Below are 23,147 nucleotides of genomic sequence, written 5' to 3' on the forward strand. Positions count from 1 at the left end.
TTATAGATGTTACAGAAAGGATGTTTTTCTGTATGCTTGAAACTTTTCTTAATAAAAAGTGAGATGATAATAAAGTTAACCAGAATTATCAAGAGGGGAACAATTTTGATTAGCCTAAAAATACCATGGTCTGGAGAAACCAGATAGTAGCGCTTGTCCTGCTGATGTCCAAGTGGAGGTTTTATGTATGTGTATGTGCTGAGTCGCTTCAGTCATGTCCAACTGTTTGTGACCCCATGGACTGTAGCCCACCAGGCTCCTTTGTCCATGGGATTTCCCAGACTAGAATACTGAAGTGGGTTGCCATTACCTTCCCTAGGGAATCTTCCTGACCCAGGGATCAAACCTGGATCTCCCACATTGCAGGCAGAGTCTTTACCATCTGAGCCACCAAGCAAACTCTGCCAGTGGGAAAGAAAAGATCCAGGGGCAAACTGAAATACCTTGCACAAACAACTGCCTGCTTGTACCTAGAGCCCTGAACAAATATTATTAAGGTATTATTTGATGCCATTTGGCAGTCAAGAAGGACGTATATTTGGGGTAGAATGGTAAACCAGGTCATCTCAGGGTGACGACCTAAATTAATTGAGCACCTACTACATGCCATGTACGTTGTTTAGAAAATATATATATGTGCAGTATAAGTATGTGTCTTACACAAGATGGATCTATATTTATTTCTATATTTATAACTAAATAATACTCTAATAATTTAAAAGTCATTGGAAGTTTGTAATGCATTTTGTGTTTTATAAGGTTTTTTTTTAGGATAAACCTCAAACACTTCTGTAAAAATAGATATATCTCTGAAGGATTTATATCAACTTTCTTTTCTTGGTATTAGAGTTTAAGAATTTGAGATTTCTTTTGCCATGAAAGAATTTTTTTTTTTTTAAGTATACTAGGTTAACATCTATATCAGTGATTGTTGCAGTTTTATGTCTCTGGATGGTAGAAAGGTCTGTATATGTAGTGACTGTGAAAAATTTGTATTTCTTTCTGGAAAATTTTATTAAGGGATGAAACAGATTTAAATAGAGATAAATCTTGCTTTTCAAGGCAAGATTCAGTATTATACAGATGTCAGATCTTCCCAAAGTTATCTATAAATTTGGTGTGATTCTAATCCAAGCTCAACAGTTTTTCATAATGAACTTGACAAGCTGATACTGCAATTCATTTGGAAGAGACAATGTGTAAGAATGTCCAGGAAATTTGAAAAAGAACAATGGATACAGGATACTCATTAAACAAGAGGTGCAGAGGATAATATTGGTACATGTTTTATGTGTGTATATGTTTGCCATTTTAAATCAAGAAAAGGATAGACTATTAAATTTATGATGTTGGGATTCTTAATTTTCCATTCAGAGAAAAATATATCTATACATACCAACTTTTCACTATACCAGAAGAAATTCCAAATAGATTAAAAGGCTAAATATAATCTATAAAAGTAACATATAAAACAGTCCCTGAGTTAGGAAAAAAGATGATTGATGAATTTGACAGCATGAAATATTAAAGCGTCATAGGATAGAAAAAGCCCCAGCCAAGATAAAGTTGACAACAATGGCTTGGGTGGAAGTATTTGCTACAACATAAAATAAAGGGCAGACGCCTTGAAGGCAGCCACCCCAGCCGGCTGTTTCCCTGCAGGGGAGCTGTACACCCACCACCACCGGGAGCAAGGCCCGCCCCTTACAGGCCAGACCCGCCTCTTCACTGTTGGTAATTCTCCACCTCATCCACTCCTTAGGATGCTTACAAACCTCGTCGGAAATACAAACGCCAGCAGGGAGCAGAGGAGCTGCTAGATGAAGAGTCGCGGATCCATGCCACGCTTTTGGAATATGGCCGGTAACGAAGGGGGCCCTGTCTATAAGTGTCTATTTGATAAAACCGTTGAAAAGAAAAGCTGATTTAAATCACTTCATTGGGATGAACTTGGTTGGTTTTCACCTGGTCAAGTTTACAATTTTGGGCCCGAGATTTCCGACACCGAGTACTTTCCCTCTGGTGTTGAATGAGTCCAGTTTCTGTGGGTAGCTTCCCTGATGGTGGTAGAAGCCTGATCTCTGAAGTTCCTCCTTCACCCCAGCTCTGCCCTCCTCGGGGAGTCAGGGCATGTAGGGGTGTTCACGGAGGCTTGGGCGGGCTGCCCTCCTTGTCCCTGCCATTTGTAAACATCTTCAGGGAAACCGCAGTTAAAGCAGCTTCACTTTGTGTTAGATACTAGTTTTGGTTTCCTGTGAAGAATTGTCCTGACCAGAAAAATGAAAAATTTAAAAGTTGTTTTGTCACTTCTTAAAAATATCTCTAATTAAAAAAAAAATTCTTCTGGCCTCAGTTTTCACTTAAACACACAGAAATGCCTCTCCTCGTTGAATTTTTTTTGCTTGACTCTGAGTATTAACCTTCCTTTATGTCCTGCATTTTCTACTTAGGGTCACTGATTCCTTGATGTGAGTATGTCTCCTGGTGCGTCCCACCCCTCTCATCTGAGTGGTTGCTGTGTGTTGCTCTGCTCATAACCCAGCCCTCACCCGGGGGCTGGAGCTAAGGGCACTGCGGCTAGCATCTCCGAGTGAGCCTCTGTGGCTTCTCCCTCTAGGATGCTGGAGAGAACCAGCGGGAAATTAAAGTTTAATTGCCTTACTAATTCCATCTCGCAAATGGAATTGCAATTGCCACTTTTTGTTTGTTTTTGAGAGAGTAATGCTAGCTTTTAAGAATGAAAGCTGGTCTGTTTCATTAAAAGGAAGTTGTTGGTTCTAGCCCTTATCTAGATGTGAAGGCTGCCCCATGCTCACCATTTGCTGCTGTGAATTGAACTCCTCCTCTGAATCAGGAACCTCCAGACCAGCTCCATAATTTGCAGGGGCCAATATAAAATGAAAATGCAGGGTCCCATGTTAAGAGTTATAAGTAATGATTAACCATTAAGAATTTCATGATGGCAACAACCACCAAGTGTGGGGTCCTTTGGGGTGTGGGACCTTGTGCGACTGGACGCTGTACTGGGGGCTTTCTAGCCGCCCCCCCCCCCCCCCCCAGCTGCAAGAGGACAGACACGGCTGTGCTGGTCCACAGGAGCCAGGGCTGGGGAGATAGCCTCTGCGAGTCTCACATGTCCCAGAGCCAAAGGCAACTCAGGGAAATGTGTTTTTGTTAGTTTGTATGGTTCATACCTTCATTTCTTCCAATATCTGATATGTGTCTCAGTACTCCCCTTAGTTCTTATTGGTGGGGTCATGCTGGCTCCTGGTTTCTAAGCCTGGGGTAGCTGCTTGGTGAAGGCTTTTTGTTTGTTTGTTTTTTAGGAGATGGGTTATTTTTCTTTCTTTCTTTTTTTTTTAGCTTTTCTGATAAGGGGAGGGTGAATTTGTGAAGGTGGGGAATTCTGGTGGTTTATTCAGTTCATTCCCGTTTTTGAGAATGATGAAGACAGCATTCACAGAGGTTAAAAAGTAACCTGCCCAAGGTCAACTGTTAACTAGTAAGAGCCTCAAACTGGGACTTGAGCTCAGGTCTGTTGGACTCCAAAAGCATGTCATCATCATTATCTAAAAATGTTTGAGCCTCTGGTGAGGATTTGGTTCTTGGTCGTAGGAAGACAGGCCCAGTCTTTTTTGTTTGCTCCGAGACTGAACAACTAAAGAGTTATTAACACTGACAGAGCAAATTGGATAAAACTTACAGCCCAGAGAAGTGGTTCATTTATTCCCCTTCCTTGGGAAGGCCCCTATCCTCCTATCTGGCTGTTAGACTCTTAGGGTTCTAGTCAGTGCTCTCCACTGCATGGAAATCTTTCCCATTAGATGAGGGTCGTATAACAGTGTCTTTATGAGGGACTTTGACAGTCTGTTCCATGTAGAAAACAGTAAATTGTCAACTATTAGATGCTATCACCCCCACCCCCACATCAGCAGCAGCAGCAGCATCTTCACCACCACCACCACCATCTTCATTATCCTTAGCAGCAGCAGATTTCGGTTCTCAGATGCTCATAAACACGACTTTTGGATTCAAATGAGAATCCTATCCTGAGCCTCTCCTTTTCAGTTTCCTCGTCCCTATGTTCTCACTCCCCCCCAGTTCTAGTCCTCCCTCCAGCCCATTTAGGAGAAGCCTTACCCTCTTTGCTTCCCTTCCTCATCAAGCAAGGCTGGCCCCCTGCTGGTTCTGGGACTCACTCTGCTCCTCCCAGCCTCTCCCTCACCATTGTGGCATCCCTTAGTTGCTCCTCCCCACCTAGGACTCTGACTCCCTCATTTGTTGTCAGTGCTTCATTTCTCCTCTTGATGAGAGGGAAAATATTTTGACTGCTAAGTAAGAAGATCTGAAAACAATGTATCCCTCTTTGCAGTTAAAGGTCACTCAGCCTAGGTCCACAAAACATCTGGCTTTGAGGCCAGCATCCCAGTTTCTCCTCCCTTTTTTGACTTTCAGTTGCTCAAGGGTACATTTTGAGCCTGGAAAACTGTGCTGAGGGCCTTAAGGACTGTATGTCTTGTTAAAAACATGTTTAGGTATATTTCTTTAAATACTATGTTGTTGGAAAAACAAGACTCATAGTTTTGATTTTAGACTGAAACACAATGGTATCTCTATAATATTTCAATTATATTATGGGTTCAGTAAACTTTTAGGAGCTAACTTACACACCTAACCACACTATGAAACTGCCAGGTGAGGAAGTGCATTTTAAGTGCATGTAACATATCTCTCCTAACCTATGTCCCTTCTGAAGGCCCATGACATGTTCACGGAAGGTGTTTAGTAAATGTTCATTGAATGAACAAAGAACAGAATCCGTTGTCTTTAGTATTTAGGGCTTTTTATGTCCCTGATTTGTTCTGGGTTCCAGATAATTTGATATCTGTCTTAATGTGCCCCAGGGAAGAAGACTAGAAAGTTTGTTTTCTAGAATGATGATGTCCAATGTAGTGGTCACTAGCCACCTGTGACTGTTGAACACTTACAGTGTGACTAGTGTGGCTTAGAAACAGAATCTTAATAATGAAGTTAAATTTTTAAATCCATGCTTTAGTTATTTGAGTATGTTTAAATATGTTTGGAATAACTTGGGTAGGTGAATACTAAAGTTATATGTGTGGCACAGCAGTGGTTACACAAAGTAGTGTATACACTAAAAACTGCTGAAATGTGCATTTTAAGATGGTGAATTTTATGTTGTATGAATTAAACCTCAACTTTAAAAGTATAGAGAAAAAAAGTGAGTGGAGATTTCCTCCCCTCGAGGGCTCAACAGACAGAGTGCATATGATACAGAATAATTGTACCCTGTGGGGTGAGTGCAGGTGCTTTTTTGGTGTCAACACAGAAGCACATTTCCACCCAAATCCTGTACAAGACTTTACTTAGTCAACATCCAGCATCCTTTCTATACTGTGCAGGCCAGAAAACAAGCAACTCTATTTTCCATATTCCCTTGCACCTAGAGTTGTTAATACTATTTAGGTTCTGCAGGTTCTGCCCTTGAGATGCATTTTCTGGAGTTTTGAAAGTGCAGCAGTTAGAGGAGGAGACAGTGAGAGCATACGGGTGGACAGGCACAGAAGCCTAGTTTGGGGTGGTCAGAAAAGTCTTCCTCAGCTTCTGTGTTTAAGGAGAAGAAGCTTGGACCTGGAAATTGAATTTACTCATATTTAGTTGTTTACTTCTTTATTTGGAAAATCCATAAAGTTCCCGGATCTTTGATAAGCCCTGCCTGTGTGAGGGTATGTCTTCTGCTCTTAAAAGTCTCCAGAGAATGAAGGCTTGGGAAACAAAAGAATACCCGGGGTGCAAGGACAGTTCAAGGAGTGGGAAAGTTTGGAGAGACCTTCTGTTGGTCAGCTGGTTTGAGTCCCTGGTTCAGGACTCAGCACCTGCCCACTAGGTCCAGCAGAAGGGATTGATTACAGGGGTGGATGGGAAGAGTTAAGGCATGTGATCTGGACTGAGCAGGTTTACTGCCCAAGCATCACAGTAGATCTGGGCTGCCGAGGATGCTGCTGCTGCCTCTGTGGTCAAGAAGCTGGCAGATAGCCTGTGGTTCTGGGAAGCTGGTACCACAGCTGCTGGCAAAAGAGCCACCCGCTTTTTCCAAGATCAGAAAACCACTGTCACAGCTTCTGGCCCAGAATCAGGTTACTTCTGCTGTGATCCCCATGAGCACAGTGAACCCCTTATGTTCTCAGTTTCCTGCTCTAACTGTTGCACATTCAAAACTCCAGCAAATACATCTCATTGATGGAACTTAAATGGTATTCAGAACTCTGGGTACAAGGGAATGTGGAAAATAGAGCTATTGATTTTCTGGCCTGTACAGTATAGAAAGATGACTAAGCCAGTTCACAGAATCTGTCGTAAGGTCTTGTACAGGATTTGGGTGGACACTCAGAATTGAACTTTGATCTCCTGCACTATGGGCCTGTCGATCTGTGGATGGGCACAGTGTACCCAGCAATGACTTCTGGTCTCTCCAGTTATAAGACAGCCTATTGCAAGGACAGGTGATACATTTGGGTTCTTGATTTCTGCATTTTCTTGGAGAAGGATGCAGACATGCAAACAGGCAGCTGGACATGATTGCTGATCAGAAAGTAGGGGGATCACGTACAGGCGCAGGGATAGATCAGCCAGGGCAGAGCGCTGGTGTAGTTTAGTGTCCAACCCAAACTATACAGCCTGTAGTTTGTGTCTCCTTCTAACCCTCTTATACCGTCAGTGGTAATTTATAGAAATCATATGGAAGCTGTTTAAACAGGGCTTGAGATCATGTCTATAATCCCGTATCAGTGGTACAGGTGTGGTGGTACAGATAAGCTCAGAGAGGTGAAGCAGTTCCCCCCATGTCACAGAACTGGCTGTTGTCAGGGTGAAGAATCTAAACCCTGACCTTCTACTACCCAACCTGCACTGTACACTAGACCCAACTATAAACTAAGCCTGTGATTTGTCAGCCCAGTCCTGAGAAATCCTGTGCCCAAGTGTGTGTTTCCCTTCACACTCATCACATGTCTGGCAAAGCACTGGTCCTAGATTGAGATTTTCAGATTGACTGGAACTGACTTTTGGAAATGACCAAAAGCATCCAAAATGAAGTCTGAGAATGCTTCAGAGGAAAAGGTGGCTTTAAAGCTAAGATGTGAGGAGTGGATAGAAAGGTGGGAGGAGACAGGAGAACAGCACAGTATACGCAGAACTCTGCTCAGGGCGCCAATGCCCAGGAGCAGGGGACGTGAGCTGCTGGGGTGAGGCTCAGCGATTGGTAGCTGGGTCCATGGAAAGGAGGCCCTAGTGACAGTACCCACCAGGAGGGCTTCTGCTCCCCGCCTTGCCAGGTGCGTATAAGGCCAGTAGGAGGCTGAATAAGGGATTGGGAGGGAGAGTGGAAGCGGAGGCTTGAGACAAGGGCAGAAGCCAGCACACAACCCAGCAAGTGGGGTGAACTCTGTGTGAGGGCAGAGCAGGGTCCCTTAACTTGTTTTTCTTAAATGGTTGTGTGTGATTTTGTTTCCTTATAAACCATTTAAAGGCAAGTGAGTTTGGGTGTTTTGCATTATGGCTTTTGTTTTAGGTCGAATGGTTTTTGTATTGCTTTAAAAAAAATAGATATTAATTAGAACCTGAAAATAAGCTAGTTTAAAGCGCGTTTGTGAGTGTCTTTGAATTTAAACTTGCGTGAAGTGAGCATACAACACTTTTGGCATTGTGCTTGGGTTGTGTTTGAGAATAAAAAATGGGCTGGATATAAGGTTGTGAAAGTAGTCATTAGAGAGCATGTTAAGCTTGAGCAAACACATTCACATATACAGATATTTTTAAGGCTTCTAGCTTAAACTATGGATCGGTACAGTTCCCGATTCAAAGAGTAGTAATCACACTTTTAGAGAATGCTGTGCTTTGCATGGAGAGTTCCCATTTATATTGATAGTATTTATGTGGCAAATTGAACGCTGGGCCCTTTATTCAAAAACAGTGAAATATGTTTGTGGTTTTGGCACCTGAAACATGTTCTCCAGTCACCAAATAGCCAAAATTCTCTTTGGTGCTTTTTATATAAAAGTGCAACTAAAATTCATTTGATCAACTTTTTTTGTTGTTTTGGAGTAATAATTGAGCGCCTCTCTTCTGTGGCTTTCAGGAGATATGGATTTAGCAGCCAGAGCAGAACAGAAAAGGTAAGAAATGCTTGGCTAATGGGAAAGCACATTTGAGATATGGAAGTATCCCTCTGCTTTGCCTCTGTCTGACACTGACAGGCTCCCAAAAGGGATGGGACACAAGGCTCTGGTCCTTGAGCAACCCCAGTCAGCAGGGGTGTACCAGCTGCTTTCGATCCCTGCATCTCCCTCCTGGCGTTCCCAATCTGCTGCCTCTGTAGGTTGGGGAACTGCGACAACTCCTCATCATGGGACTGGAAGTGAAGGGTGATTGAAAATCATGGCCCCAGGGTCAAACGTGGGCTTTAATAACTCTAAAACGGGGGCCTGAGCATCCTCGTCTGATGAGAGACACCCTAGATGGGTGTGAACAGCCTGCTGGCAGTGAGAGAGAGCGTGGTGTACATTACAGGCTGGCTATGTACTAAGCCTGGAGTAGAAAAAACAGGAAGTCAAGATGGGGTTTTATAACTTCATAAAGGTGTCTCAAAGTTTTCTCTTCATTCATATATTTTTTTGTGTAGGAGGATTGGTGTCTATTCATGATTCTTAATTGCCAGCAGCAGGGCAGGCATATAAATCTTACAGTGCTACCCTTTCCTGTGTCCAGGCCCTTTGGTCAGGCTAAACAACTCTGTGAGGAAGATACTCATTCCTGTTTTTCAGATCAAAAAGCTGAGGTTCAGAGAGGCTCAGTGATTTGTCCAAGATCACACAGCTCCTAAAGTGCCATAAAAAGAATCTGAACCCAGGTCTGTGTGACATCAAAACCTGTGCTCTTACCTACTGCCTTTTCAATAATAATGTGCCGGCCAAAGTGGCTGGTGACCTCTTAAAGAGTCCACAGCTTGAGGTCCAGGAAACCTGTTCTCTCATCCCCTACCTGACCCCTAGATTTTCTTGAGTGAGACACCGTTCCTCCTACAATTCTCCCGCCGCCCCTCCTCTGTCTAGACCCCATTCCCAGTGGTTCCCAGAAGCGTTCCCTGACCCCAGCCTCCCTATGCTTCCTGTGGTCATTGTTTCAGTCCTCAGAGGGCACTGAGGTGCATAGGTTCTAAAGCCAGACTGGCTGGTTTCAAATGCTAGTTCCTCCCCTTCACTGTGTGATTTCTGTCAGTACACTTAATTGTTACGCCTCAGTTTATGGCATCTGTAAAATGGGGACAGAAGTTGTACCATCTCACAACACTGTTGTGGAGATTAAAATGTAAAGGATGTAGACTAATCCAACTCATAGTGCACATTTACTAAGTGTAAACTGTCATCATTATCATTAATAATCATTTATGCATTGATTATGACATCTTTTTTGGTTTTCTCATTTCCGCATTTGTGTTTTCACTCAACCAAACAGCCATTTCCTCCAAAGCAAGGCTTTTCTGGATTAGAGTGTCATGGGGTAACTGTATTATATATAAGAATTTGATGTGTATGTGTATATATAATTTTAGGTCTGAAAAGAATGTCCATGTATATGACTGTATTCTGAAATAAGGCAGTTTGATTATGGTTGGAAAAATTATGAGATGTTCATGAAATATTATTCACATTGGCCTTGACAATCATTCTTGTGTTAGATGGTACATTTGAACTGGAAGTCTTATCCCCTGCAGATATATACAAGTGCTCAGGCCAGCTCCTGGAGCCAGTCATATGCTTGTTATAGAAGCACATCCCAGAATTGGGATGGTCTCAGAGGGATATCTGAGGCCAATCTTTTCATTCAACCCAAAGAGATCCTAATATCCAGAGAAGATAAATCTGAGATCAACAGCTTGTGAATGGCAAAGATGGAGCTAAAACCAAGAACTCTAGACTCACAGCGCAGGCTTGGGGAGCAGCCATGATTCCAGGTGTCCTGAGTGTGGTACATTTTGAGTCTGAACTGGATTTATAGCATGGAGCTTGAGCATCAGGACAAGCAGCTTAGAGTCTTATCCTTTAAACCAGCGATTTTCAAACTTTGTTGACAGCTCTTGTTAGTAGGAGTTATTTTCATCATGGTTTAATAGACACACAGACACACAACCCCAAAAACAAGTTTCACAAAGCAGTTTTCATCATGGTTTAGTAGACACACATGCAAACACACACACACATACACACACACAACCCTAAAAGCAAGTTTCACAAAGCAGTACTGTTTACTGCCTCTAATGCACTCTGATATGTTCTGTTATTTCTATTTAGATGCAGCCATACCTGCTAATGGAAAAGGCAGTGGCTCCCCACTCCAGTACTCTTGCCTTGAAAATCCCATGGACGGAGGAGCCTGGTGGGCTGCAGTCCATGGGGTCGCGAAGAGTTGGACACGACTGAGCGACTTCACTTTCACTTTTCACTTTCCTGCATTGGAGAAGGAAATGGCAACCCACTCCATTGTTCTCGCCTGGAGAATCCCAGGGACGGGGGAGCCTGGTGGGCTGCCATCTATGGGGTCACATAGAGTCGGACACGACTGAAGCGATTTAGCAGCAGCAGCAGCATACCTGCTAAATTGCTTTCATATCCGCTAATGCACCTCAGCTGAAAAAAAGGCAGTGATCTAGTCTTAAAGAAATTAAAGTAGGGAAGACCCAATCACAGTGCATGGATAAGTCTGGCAAAGGTGTATGGCCTGATAGGAATTTAATCAGCGAGTAGTTCAGAGATGGAGGCAGGCACTGAGCAAGGCCCAAGACTCCACCTGCTTGGCATGTGGTTGGAGTGGAGGTTAAAGTCTCTGGATTTTTGCATCCTTCCTCAGGGGCTGGGTCATTTGTCCAGATCTGTGTGTTTTCTTTCACTGACTTATGGCTCTTTGCAGTGTTACCCTTTCTCTACTGTCTCCACTGATAGTGCTCAGCTGCAGTTTTTGCATCTTCCCTTCCAGGCTGAGGACAAGAAAGCAGCCCTTCCAACAGGACTGTTGACTGCAGAAAAAGCTGATGCCCACGAGGAGGATGAGCTTCAAGCTGCTGAAGAGGTGAGTGATCCATGTGGCCCTCTAGGGTTTCTGCATAAATCTTTTGGGGAGAAATGTCACTTTCATCTCCAGTTTTCCAGAATGGCCAGCTACTGTTGGCTGTTTTTTCACATTCTTTTCAGTCTCCTTTCATCACTTCTCATGAAACTCACCATAAAATGAGACTGGGTAAAACGGCCCTTGGATTCCATTGAAAAGCCCTGTTTAGATACCCAGCTTAAGCCTTTTGTGGGCAGACCTGCTCACTGCTACTTCTCCCCATTCCTCTTTTAGCAGCGTATTCAGTCCCTGATGACCAAGATGACCGCCATGGCGCATGCAGAGGTGAGGCGGGCGTGGCCACTAGGGTGGGCGCGGTGTGGAGAGGGAGACTTGGAACCAACCTGCTCTGCCGTGGAGGGCCCTCTCTTTTTAGCACTCGGCTTCTTGTTTCCTGGGATCTGTCTTTGGGGAACTTTTTATACATGCACAGTGTTGCCATTCACGGGAACCTCTCGGAGGGAGACCTGAAGGACCTTTGTGAAGACAGGATGTCCCAGGTGGATGGCATCACAGGACCCATGTGGGAGAGCTGTGGTTCAGCCCTGCTTGTCCACAACCACATGTGGCGTTCAGGCCACAGGAGCCCCTGTCTCCTGTTTCTTCCCTATACCATCTGGGTAGATGGTAGGGTACCGAATTTATATTCCCTCTTCTCAGAGCTCATGACCTGTCCTGAAGGTTTTTCCAGGTGCTTTGAAAGAGAATTCCTCTTTACGGCAGGAAAGACCTGTGACAGGAGATAGTTCATGAATTCTAAGATCCCTTTTCCTCTCCCATTTCCACTTTCTTCCTCTGAGTCCTATGCCTGCCGAATTCCCTTTAGGCTCTTTTTAGTGATCCTCAGCAACAAAAACCATGGGACGGGGTGTAAATGGTGAAGAATGATTTTCTAGAGGTACCCAGGGTCCGAGGAGAATCTTAACAGAGTTTGCTGAGTGATTCAGGAGGGAGTGAGGTGAGGTAACCTTTGTCCTGAGGCTTGTTTTCTCCCTTGTTAATGAACACATGAGGAAAAGCCAAATTACTTTTCCCCCAGGAATGTTATCTGTTTTGCTGTAGTCATGCTCAGGGTTTCCAATGTGTGAAAGCCAGTGCATGTCCTTGAGGGCACACCCTCCCTTGTGATTGCAGAGCCGGCTGACCGCAAGCTCCGTGGGCCAGATCGTGGGCCTGTGCTCTGCCGAGATCAAGCAGATCGTGTCTGAGTATGCAGAAAAGGTAGGTGGGGACCAAGCTGAAGCCATTGCCTCAATAATGCCCAAGAATTTGTCCTTCTGCTTCCCTACCCCTCCCAGCAGTGATGGAGGCAAGTTGTAATTCATCAGCCACGTTTGTCAGAATATCCACCATGCAGTGCCATCCACATTTGCCCATTAGCTAAATTCATTTTCTTCTGCAGTGACTATTTTTCTATAAATATAAAGAGAAAACCTGTCTCTTGGAGCAATTATTGCATCTGATAGATGGATGCCTTAGGGACAGCACCCACATTTTTCCTTCTCTAGCAGGCTTCCTATAACTTGGGCACAGTTTGGTGGATGAGGCTGAGGGATGAAGCTTTGCCACTTAGGAGATAAACCCCATAACTCAGCCAAGCCCAAGGCAAAATTTTGTGTCCTGCTTTATTAAAAGGGTATAGAATGAGCAAAAGCCTGAAAGTCATATTTCAGCATTAGATTTTTTTTCCATCCTAAGAATAGGCAGCAAGACCTTGAATATTTCAGGGAGACAGTGATTAATCATTTTGCACATAACTGATTCTGGTCTGGCCGAGATGTAGTATCAGTAAAATCAGATTTACAGGGCCTTGTTTCACATCCTCCCTTTCCCAGCCCTGCTCCCTCTGCCCCCCTAAAACGTTGATGTCTGTTCAAGCATCCACTTTCACTTTCCCTGTCTCAAAAGCCTTGACAACAAATGAGTTCTGCCCCGACCCTCTGTGCAATGGTCTTCTGAAGAGATTGCACAGATGATGTAGTTGGACAGTGGATGTCACCTGTAATCTGGGAGTTTAATCGGCTCTAAGCACAACAGTGGTCATCTCACACAAAGTGAGGGGCTTTCTGAGCAAGACTGAGTACAATGGTACAGAGTAGTGTTTAGCAGAGGAGAAGGGGACAGAGGGAGGGTGAAATGGGTAAAGGGGGTCAGTAATATGGTGAAGGATGGAAACCAAACTTTTGTTGGTGAGCTCGCTTCCAGAAGTAGAAATAAAGTTGAAATAAAAATAAAAACTCATGTTACAAGTCAACTTAAGAAAAAACAGCACAGAATGTCTAGGGATGGGGTTCTCTTGTTTTCCCCACCCCCAAAGTCTGTGCTTCTTAACATAGGTTTTCTGATCCAACTTTCATATTAGAATCCAAAGTGAAAGAAAGTGAAAATCGCTCAGTTGTGTCCAACTCTTTGTGACCCCATGGACTATACAGTCCATGGAATTCTCTAGGCCAGAATACTGGAGGGAGTAGCCTTTCTTTTCTCCGGGGGATCTTCCCAACCCAGGGATCGAACCCAGGTCTCCTGCATTGCTGGTGGATTCTTTACCAGCTGAGCCACGAGGGAAGCACAAGAATACTGGAGTGAGTAACCTATCCCTTCTCCAGGGGATCTTCCCGACCCAGGAATCAAACCGGGGTCTCCTTCATTGCAGGCAGATTCTTTACCAACTAAGCTATCAGGGAAGCCTAGTAGTATCCAAAGCATCCTCTTATTTTAATTTACCACCTAGAAAAGGTGACAGTGGTTAGAGTGTCATCTGACATTTGACCAAAGATTTAGGTCACCCTGAAAGTACCAGTAGAATCAAAAAACTTAAACACATAGTTGTGGACAAGAGTGATTAATTCACTGCCCTGAGAAGAAGTGTCTTGCTTTGCTGTCAGCACACACACACCTGGATGACAAGGGGGTGAGCTTGTACCTGCCCTTAGGTTGCCACATAGCATCACTGATTCAGTTTTTACAGAAAGACAAACATATGGGGTACTCACTGCTCTTCCTCCAGGGACTCTGACTTTTATCTTTATACCTGCCCACTTTAAGTAGATAGGAGCTTAGATTATTATAAGAGGGGAAGCAAATAGGTCTCCTTAGTACACATGTCCTTGCCTGGTAGTCTTGAGGCTAACTTGTCTTCCCCAGCAGCTCTGCGATTCCATGTTTCCTGCTGTATCCCTGGGCTTCCGTTCCCTCACCCTTGTGCAGTGATCTGATGGCTACATTCTATATTCTGTCCTTCTGTTCTGCTCTGCCAGGAAAGAATGAAATTAGAAGTAGTTTTGGACAGGTCTTTTTCAAAGGATGTGTATAATTAAAAGACTTCCCTAGTGGCTCAATGGTGAAGAATCCACCTGCCAATGCAGGAAACAGGTGTGATCCCTGGATCAGGAAGATCCCCTGGAGTAGGAAATGGCAACCCACTCCAGTATTCTTGCCTGGGAAATTCCATGGACAGAGAAGACTGTCAGGCTACAATCCATGGGATTGCAAAGAGTCAGATATGATGGAACACACACGCATACATATAATTAAAACTTCTCATGGAATTGGAGTTCAATGGCACCCCACTCCAGCAACTCTTGCCTGGAGAATCCCACGGACGGAGGAGCCTGGTAGGCTGCAGTCCATGGGGTTGCTAAGAGTCGGGCATGACTGAGCGACTCCACTTTCACTTTTATGCATTGGAGAAGGAAATGGCAACCCACTCCAGTATTCTTGCCGGGAGAATCCCAGGGATAGAGGAGCCTGGTGGGCTGCCATCTACAGGGTCACACAGAGTCGGACATGACTGAAGCGACTTAGCAGCAGCAGCAGTAGCAGCAGTTCATTGCTTGATAATGTTGTTTGTATTGGGTAGATCATATATCATTAAAGATGAGGGTTTTTGTAATTAAATTGACTTTAATCCTATTCCCGTATCACAGTTATTTCACATTTGCATATTTAATCCAGTATGTGTCCCAGATATCCATGGTGGCACCTGGTTGCAGCCATCATGTGTGTGTAAAAGAGGTAAAACAGTGTAGTTACAAATACAGCATTGGAGTCCTATCTTGGTTCATGTCTGTCTCCTCAACTTCCCAGCTCTGTGACCTTGGCCACTTTATTTAATCACTTTGCCCTAGTATCTTCATCTATAAAATGAGAATAATATAACTCTCCTAGCGGGGTGGCAGGTATTGTGAAGATTAAGTGAAATGTGACGAAAATGCCCAAAACAGTGCCTGGGGCACATTATAGCCATGCAGCTAATGGTAACCTTTATTTATACTTTTATAAATTGCATTTTTTGGGTCACATTAAGTCCTAAATATTTTCCATGTTTCTAGTCTTCATAATTATGTGAATACTAGATAATCCAGCACAATTCATTAAACATTTCCCTATTGTTAGACTTTCGTTTACCATTATAGATAATCCTCTTGTAAAATCTGAACAAACGGTTTCTTTGGAAAGATTTCCTAGGAGTCTAAAGATTGGATTCTGACTCCTCTGTGTTGCTTTATAAATAAGTTGTAGAAATATAAAATATTGCCTCCATGAAGGGGCTTCCAGGATGGTCCAAGCATCTCCCCCTCTGTTCATTTGTCTAACTTGCTGCCTTAGTGGTTATAAAATAGTACCTCTTTGGACCACTGAGTGGCTTGAATATGATTGCATGTTTTTGTTTGCTCTATTTTCTGCTTATTTGACTGATCTGTTGAAGCCTTTACTCACTTATCCTTCAGGTATCTGATGTTTTCCTTGTAAATTTGATTAAAATCTCTATTCTAGATTTAAATATTTTGTCACGGTGATGCACATATTTCTCAGGCTGTTCTTTGATTTGTTTATTGCTTTTCTTTTCATGCAAGGCATTGGTACCCAAATTGATCAGTCTTTTTGTTTCAAAATGGCAGTGTTCTTTTTACATTGATCTGATAAGTAATTCATTACACTTCAGCTCATAATTTTTTATTTATGTTTAATCCTTTATGCTACATGGAGTTCATTCTTATTTAGTCCACAATCTGGATCCGTCCTAGTTTTCCTGCTCCTATCTACTTACCTTAATACTATTTATCAAATAATTTCTTTATACTTATTTGGAGATACTTTGTTATTTTTTTTTATTTTAGATCTAATTTAAGCTCTGTATTTTCTTGCTTTCTTTGTTTTTTCTTCTGTTTTTATGCACATACCATGAAAAAGTCATGTTTGCTTTTTGTTTTTCTTAATTTGCTTTGTTTGCTGTTGTCAGTGTCCTCCAGTCAAAGACCTCTGGGAACACACCCATAGTTAGACAAGTTGGGTTTACTGCTGGTTGTAGTGAAGAAGACCACACAGCAGTGGGGAATCATACAGCATCTCAATAAGGAGGCCTCAGAAAAGACTTAGGGGATTCAGACTTCTTTTAGGTGATTTACAGGAAGATTAGAGAAAGTAGAGCTTTGCTCTGTGTTAGATGCATTAAGGAGGGATAATTCGGTGAATGAGTGTCTAAAGAAATCTTCTCTCTGGGCCAAGGGAAAAGAATCACGGTTAAAGCTCTGTGTTCATATTAGCCAGTATAGCGGGATGTTTGACCATTTAGGGGATTTGAATAGTGTTCATGGTTTTGCCCATATACAAACATTACAGAGTGGTCATGTTTTCCTTGATCCTTGTGACCCTGTCTGATGTTGATGTCCTCTGGAGTTATTTATATTTAACACCAAAGCCTAGAGTGAATGCAGCCCAGCTCCCAGCAACACCAGGGCCTTGCTGAGAGTACCAGATTGGCTCTCAAATGTCAGGGGTTGCTTTTCTCTTTCTCTGTGAATTTAGTATGTGTTGCTACATAGCAATATTACACAAATAAGTGGCCTAAAATAACATAGTGTATTATCTCATGGTTTCTGTTTTTGGCACAGTATAGCAGGGTCCTTTGTTTCAGACTCTTAAAAAGTTAGTGAAGGTGCTGGCCTGGGCAGTAGTCTCATCTGAGGCTTGACTGGGGAAGGATCCACTTCCAAGTTCACGTGGTTCTTGGCAGCATTCAGTCCTGTGACACCTGTCAGCTGAGGTCAGCAGGTCTGGCTGTCAGCTAGAGACTACCCTCAGTCCCTTGCCAGCTGTGCCTCTCCAACCTCACCACTTGTTTCAGCAAGTGAAGCCCCTCCACACATTAGTTTTATGTGACGTATTGATGTGCATGCAGTCACATTCATCCCACCATGTTTGCAGAGACCGTGGGGCTCTGTCAGAGTTGTCCACCGTGGTGTGTTTGTTTTTCTCTTTAATCTTACCACCATAAATTGGACTGAAATAAGGCAATTCATCTAAAAATCCATGCCTCTACCTTCAGGGCCTCAGTAATGAAATGCTTGAAAGTAAAGATGGAATTGAAGAATGCTCAAGAGGAAAGCCTTTTGGTAGAACTTGAAAGAAACTCAAATTGGGCTGAGATCAGGATGAACTTTTGCTTAGTGAAGAAAAGGAACAATAATTTTTGGAAGATGAAAGTGTGAAAATGATTTTGTGCTTCAGAAATGAATCAGACAGCCTGCTTGGTGCAAATCATTGGATGGTCAGCAGGCACTGAAAAATAAAAATGAAGTGAAAAACATGCAGGCTTCTCTTTCACTGGTAAAGTTCAGCAGTTCTTACAACAGTATAACATGGTACCTAATTCATGTGTTTCAAAGGAAGTCCCTGAGATGTGTAACTCAATTTAATATGGTTCCTGTAAAGCAATAGGGAAGAAGAACACAAAGAAGCTTCCATGTACATAATTTATGAGCGTTGACAGAGTCCAGCCAGGGAGCTCCATCTCTGATTGTTTCCAGAAGGTGCACCCTTCCCAGAATGTGTTTGCTGAGTCATCACTGTGCCTTGTGGTACTGCTGTCTAACATGCTTACTGCATCTTATCATTCACTGTTAGAGGGAAGAGGAATCTAGTAGTGTGATTTGCAGAAAACAAAGGGTTTGGCTGTCCCCAAAGTACTTCCACTCTACTATACCAGAAGGAAGGGAAAGGAAGCAGAGCCAGGCAAGGGCAGGAAGGGACTCTTACTCAGTGCCATGTGTTAACCAGCTGTACACCATTTTGACTCATGTGCAACTAAGTCTTTCCTGGTCAGTGTCTCCCTGAGACAGGATATGAAAACATTTTATAGATCACAGGTCTGTTGGGGAATCAGAAGAATCTACCCTGCTTTTTTTCCGTGCCGTTATTGCTCTCACAAACATGGCGAACATTCCAAAAACCCACCGGACTTTCTGTAAGAAGTGTGGGAAGCACCAGCCCCACAAAGTGACACAGTACAAGAAGGGCAAGGATTCTCTGTATGCCCAGGGAAACTGGCATTATGATAGGAAGCAGAGTGGGCATGGTGGGCAGACTAAGCCGATTTTCTGGAAAAAGGCTAAAACTACAAAGACGATTGTACTGAGTCTTGAATGCATTGAGCCCAACTGCAGATTGAAGAGCATGCTGGCTATTAAGAGATGCAAGCATTTTGAGCTGGGAGGTGATAAAAAGAGAAAGGGCCAAGTGATCTAGTTTTAAACTTCATATTTTGTTTTATTATAAAGACAATAAAAATTTTAGATCGTTTACTTCATTTAGTTTCAGTTGGTTTTTTTGGAAGGGAAATAAAAGTGCCATCAAAAAAAAAAAAAGAATCCACCCTAAGTTCCATATCATTTCCAGGTACTTTAAAAACATTTTATTAAATATAGTTGATTTACAATATTATATTACTTCCAGGTATACAGTGTAGTGATTCAATATTTTTATAGACTGCTCTCCTTTTAAAATTATTACAAAATAATGGCTGTAATGTATCCTTGATATGCAAGGTACCCTTGTTGCTTATTTATTTTATACATAGTATTAATAGTTTTGCCAAGAGAACACATTGGTCATAGCAAGCACCCTCTTGCAATAACAGAAGAGAACTCTACACATGGATATCACCAGATGGTCAACACCAAAATCAGATTGATTATATTCTTTGCAGCCAAAGATGGAGAAGCTCTATACAGTCAGCAAAAACAAGACTGGGAGCTAACTGTGGCTCAGATCGTGAACTCCTTATTGCCAAATTCAGACTTAAATTGAAGAAAGTAGGGAAAACCACTAGACCATTCAGGTATGACCTAAATCAAATCCCTTATGGTTATACAGTGGAAGTGAGAAATAGATTTAAGGGACCAGATCTGATAGACAGGGTGCCTGATGAACTATGGAATGAGGTTCGTGACATTGTACAGGAGACAGGGATCAAGACCATCCCCAAGAAAAAGAAATGCAAGAAAGCAAAATGGCTATCTGAGGAGGCCTTACAAATAGCTGTGAAAAGAAGAGAAGCAGAAAGCAAAGGAGAAAAGGAAAGATATAAGCATCTGAATGCAGAGTTCCAAAGAGTAGCAAGGAGAGATAAGAAACCCTTCCTCAGTGATCAATGCAAAGAAATAGAGGGAAACAATAGAATAGGAAAGACTAGAGATCTTCTCAAGAAAATTAGAGATACCAAGGGAACATTTCATGCAAAGATGGGCTCAATAAAGGACAGAAATAGTATGGACCTAACAGAAGCAGAAGATATTAAGAAGAGGTGGCAAGAATACACAGAACTATACAAAAAAGATCTTTACAACCCAGATAATCACGATGGTGTGATCACTCACCTAGAGCCAGACATCCTGGAATGTGAAGTCAAGTGGGCCTTAGGAAGCATCACTAAGAACAACACTAGTGGAGGTGATGGAATTCCAGTGGAGCTATTTCAAGTCCTGGAAGATGATGCTGTGAAAGTGCTGTGCTCAATATGTCAGCAAATTTGGAAAACTCAGCAGTGGCCACAGGATTGGAAAAGGTCAGTTTTCATTCCAATCCCAAAGAAAAGCAATGCCAAAGAATGCTCAAACTACCACACAGTTGCACTCATCTCACACGCTAGTAAGGTAATGCTCAAAATTCTCCAAGCCAGGCTTCAACAGTACGTGAACCGTAAACTTCCAGGTGTTCAAGCTGGTTTTAGAAAAGGCAGAGGAACCAGAGATCAAATTACCAACATTCGCTGGATCATGGAAAAAGCAAGAGAATTCCAGAAAAACATCTATTTCTGCTTTATTGACTATGCCAAAGCCGTTGACTGTGTGGATCACAATAAACTGTGGAAAATTCTTCAAGAGATGGCAATACCAGACCACCTGACCGGCCTCTTGAGAAATCTGTTTGCAGCTCAGGAAGCAACAATTAGAACTGGACATGAAACAACAGACTGATTCCAAATAGGAAAAGGAGTATGTCAAGGCTGTATATTGTCATCCTGCTTATTTAACTTATATTCAGTGTACATCATGAGAAATGCTGGACTGGATGAAGCACAAGCTGGAATCAAGATTGCTGGGAGAAATATCAATAACCTCAGTTATGCAGATGACACCATCCTTATGGCAGAAAGCAAAGAACTAAAGAGCCTTTTGATGAAAGTGAAAGAGGAGAGTGAAAAAGTTGGCTTAATGCTCAACATTCAGAAAACTAAAATCATGAACATCCGGTCCCATCACTTCATGGGAAATAGATGGGGAAACAGTGGAAACAGTGTCAGACTTTATTTTTGGGGGGCTCCAGAATCACTGCAGATGGTGATTGTAGCCATGAAATTAAAAGATACTCCTTGGAAGAAAAGTTATGACCAACCTAGATAGCATATTCAAAAGCAGAGATATTACTTTGCCAACAAAGGTCCGTCTAGTCAAGGCTATGGTTTTTCCAGTAGTCATGTATGGATGTGAGAATTGGACTGTGAAGAAGTCTGAGTGCTGAAGAATTGATGCTTTTGAACTGTGGTGTTGGAGAAGACTCTTGAGAGTCCCGTGGACTGCAAGGAGATCCAACCAGTCCATTCTAAAGGAGATCAGTCCTAGGTGTTCTTTGGAAGGACTGATGTTAAAGCTGACACTCCAGTACTTTGGCCACCTCATGCGAAGAGTTGACTCATTGGAAAAGACTCTTGATGCTGGGAGCAGTTGGGGGCAGGAGGAGAAGGGGACAACAGAGGATAAGATGGCTGGATGGCATCACCGACTCAATGGACCTGAGTTTGAGTGAACTCCAGGAGATGGTGATGGACAGGGAGGCCTGGGGTGCTGTGATTCATGGGGTTGCAAAGAGTTGGACATGACTGAGCGACTGAACTGAATTGAACACTCCTTTGTGTGAGTGTGTATATACACTGACATCATTTTCATTCATCTGTTGATGGACACTCAGGTTGCTTCCACATCTTGACTTTTAAGTAATGCTGCTGTGAATATTGAGGTGCATGTACCGTTTTTGAATTAACATTTATGGTTTGGGGGGATATATACCCACAAGTGGAATTACTGGATTATATAGTATTTCTGTTTTTAGGTATTTGGGGAACCTCCATACTGTTTTCCATAGGTCCTGCACCAGTCTACATCCCCATAAGTAGTGTACAAGGGTTCCCATTTCTGTACATCCTCCTTGATATGTGTTATTTATAGGCTTTTTGATGATAGCCATTCTGACAGATGTGAGGTGATAGCTTTTTATGGTTTTGATTTACATTTCTCTAATAGTTAGTGATGTTGAACATATTTTCATGGGCCTGTTAGCCATCTCTGCATCTTTTTTGGGAGAATGTGTGTTCAGATCTTCTGCCCATTTTTTAATTGGGTTTTTTAAAAAAAATATTGAGTTGTATGAGCTGTCTATGTATTATGAACACTAATCCCTTATTGATCATATCACTGGTAAATGTTTTCTCCCATTCCGACAGTTGTCTTTTCATTTTGTCAGTGGTTTCCTTTGCTGTGCAAAAGCTTTTAAGTGTAATTAGGTCCTTGGAAGGAAAGTTATGACCAACCTAGATAGCATATTGAAAAGCAGAGATATTACTTTGCCAACAAAGGTCCATCTAGTCAAGGCTATAGTTTTTCCAGTGGTCAAGTATGGATGTGAGAGTTGGACTGTGAAGAAAGCTGAGTGCCGAAGAGCTGATGCTTTTGAACTGTGGTGTTGGAGAAGACTCTTGAGAGTCCCTTGGACTGCAAGGAGATCCAACCAGTCCATCCTAAAGGAGGCCAGTCCTGTGTGTTCATTGAAAGGACTAATGCTGAAGCTGAAACTCCAATACTTTGGCCACCTGATGCAAAGAGTTGACTCATTGGAAAAGACCCTGAAGCTAGGAGGGATTGGGGTCAGGAAGAGAAGAGGACGACAGAGGATGAGATGGCTGGATGATATCACTAACTCAATGGACATGAGTTTGAGCGAACTCTGGGAATTGGTGACGGACAGGGAGGCCTGGCGTGCTGTGATTCATGGGGTCACAAAGAGTCGACTGAGCTACTGAACTGAACTGAACTGAGGTCCCATTTGTTTATTTTTAGTTTTATTTATTTATTTTGCCTTAGGTCCAAAAGAATATTGCTATGATTTATGTTAAAGAGTGTTCTGCCAATGTTCTTTTCTAGGAGTTTTATGGCTTCACATCTTATATTTAGGTCTTTAATACATTTTGAGTTTATTTTTGCATGTGGTGTTAAGAAATGTTCTAATCTTATTTTTTTACATCTTTCTATCCAGTTTTCCCAGAACTACTTGTAAAGAATCTTTTAAAAGCCATTGTATAGTCTTGCCTCTTTTGTTGTAGATTAATTGATCATAGGTGTATGGATTTATTTCTGAGCTTTCTGTTCTGTTGCATTGATCTATGTATCTGTTTTTGTACCAGTAGCATGCTGTTTTAATTTCTGTAACTTTGTAGCATAATTTGAAGTTGGGGAGCATGATACCTCTAGCTTTGTTCATTTTTCTCAAGATTGTTTTGGTAATTTGGGGTATTTTCTGGTTCCATATAAATTTTGGAATTATTTGTTCTAGTTCTGTAGATTGCTTTGGGTAATATGGTCATTTTAATAATATTAATTCTTCCAATCCAAGAGCACAGGATATCTTTT

General features: G+C 42.4%; 2 protein-coding genes across 3 annotated transcripts in view; both read left to right on the forward strand.

Moving 5' to 3' along the window:
• CCDC93 (coiled-coil domain containing 93) overlaps nucleotides 1-23,147 on the forward strand; it is a 107,246-nt gene that overhangs the window by 33,045 nt on the left and 51,054 nt on the right. Inside the window, exons 7-12 of one of the 2 annotated variants that reach the window (XM_040228982.1) lie at nucleotides 1,763-1,863; nucleotides 2,451-2,468; nucleotides 8,159-8,195; nucleotides 11,053-11,145; nucleotides 11,419-11,469; nucleotides 12,319-12,405. In XM_040228982.1, coding sequence (XP_040084916.1) covers nucleotides 1,763-1,863; nucleotides 2,451-2,468; nucleotides 8,159-8,195; nucleotides 11,053-11,145; nucleotides 11,419-11,469; nucleotides 12,319-12,405 — 387 coding nt within the window. The remainder of the gene's footprint in view (nucleotides 1-1,762; nucleotides 1,864-2,450; nucleotides 2,469-8,158; nucleotides 8,196-11,052; nucleotides 11,146-11,418; nucleotides 11,470-12,318; nucleotides 12,406-23,147) is intronic. The other variant, XM_040228983.1, reaches the window with a different exon arrangement.
• Nucleotides 18,369-18,830, forward strand: LOC120854739 (60S ribosomal protein L36a-like). The gene has a single exon (XM_040228984.1). It carries the CDS (start codon nucleotides 18,397-18,399, stop codon nucleotides 18,709-18,711), a length of 315 nt encoding a protein of 104 aa, XP_040084918.1. The 5' UTR covers nucleotides 18,369-18,396; the 3' UTR covers nucleotides 18,712-18,830.

This window comes from Oryx dammah, unplaced genomic scaffold, assembly GCF_014754425.2.
Source record: "Oryx dammah isolate SB20612 unplaced genomic scaffold, SCBI_Odam_1.1 HiC_scaffold_27, whole genome shotgun sequence".
Lineage (NCBI taxonomy): Eukaryota > Metazoa > Chordata > Mammalia > Artiodactyla > Bovidae > Oryx > Oryx dammah.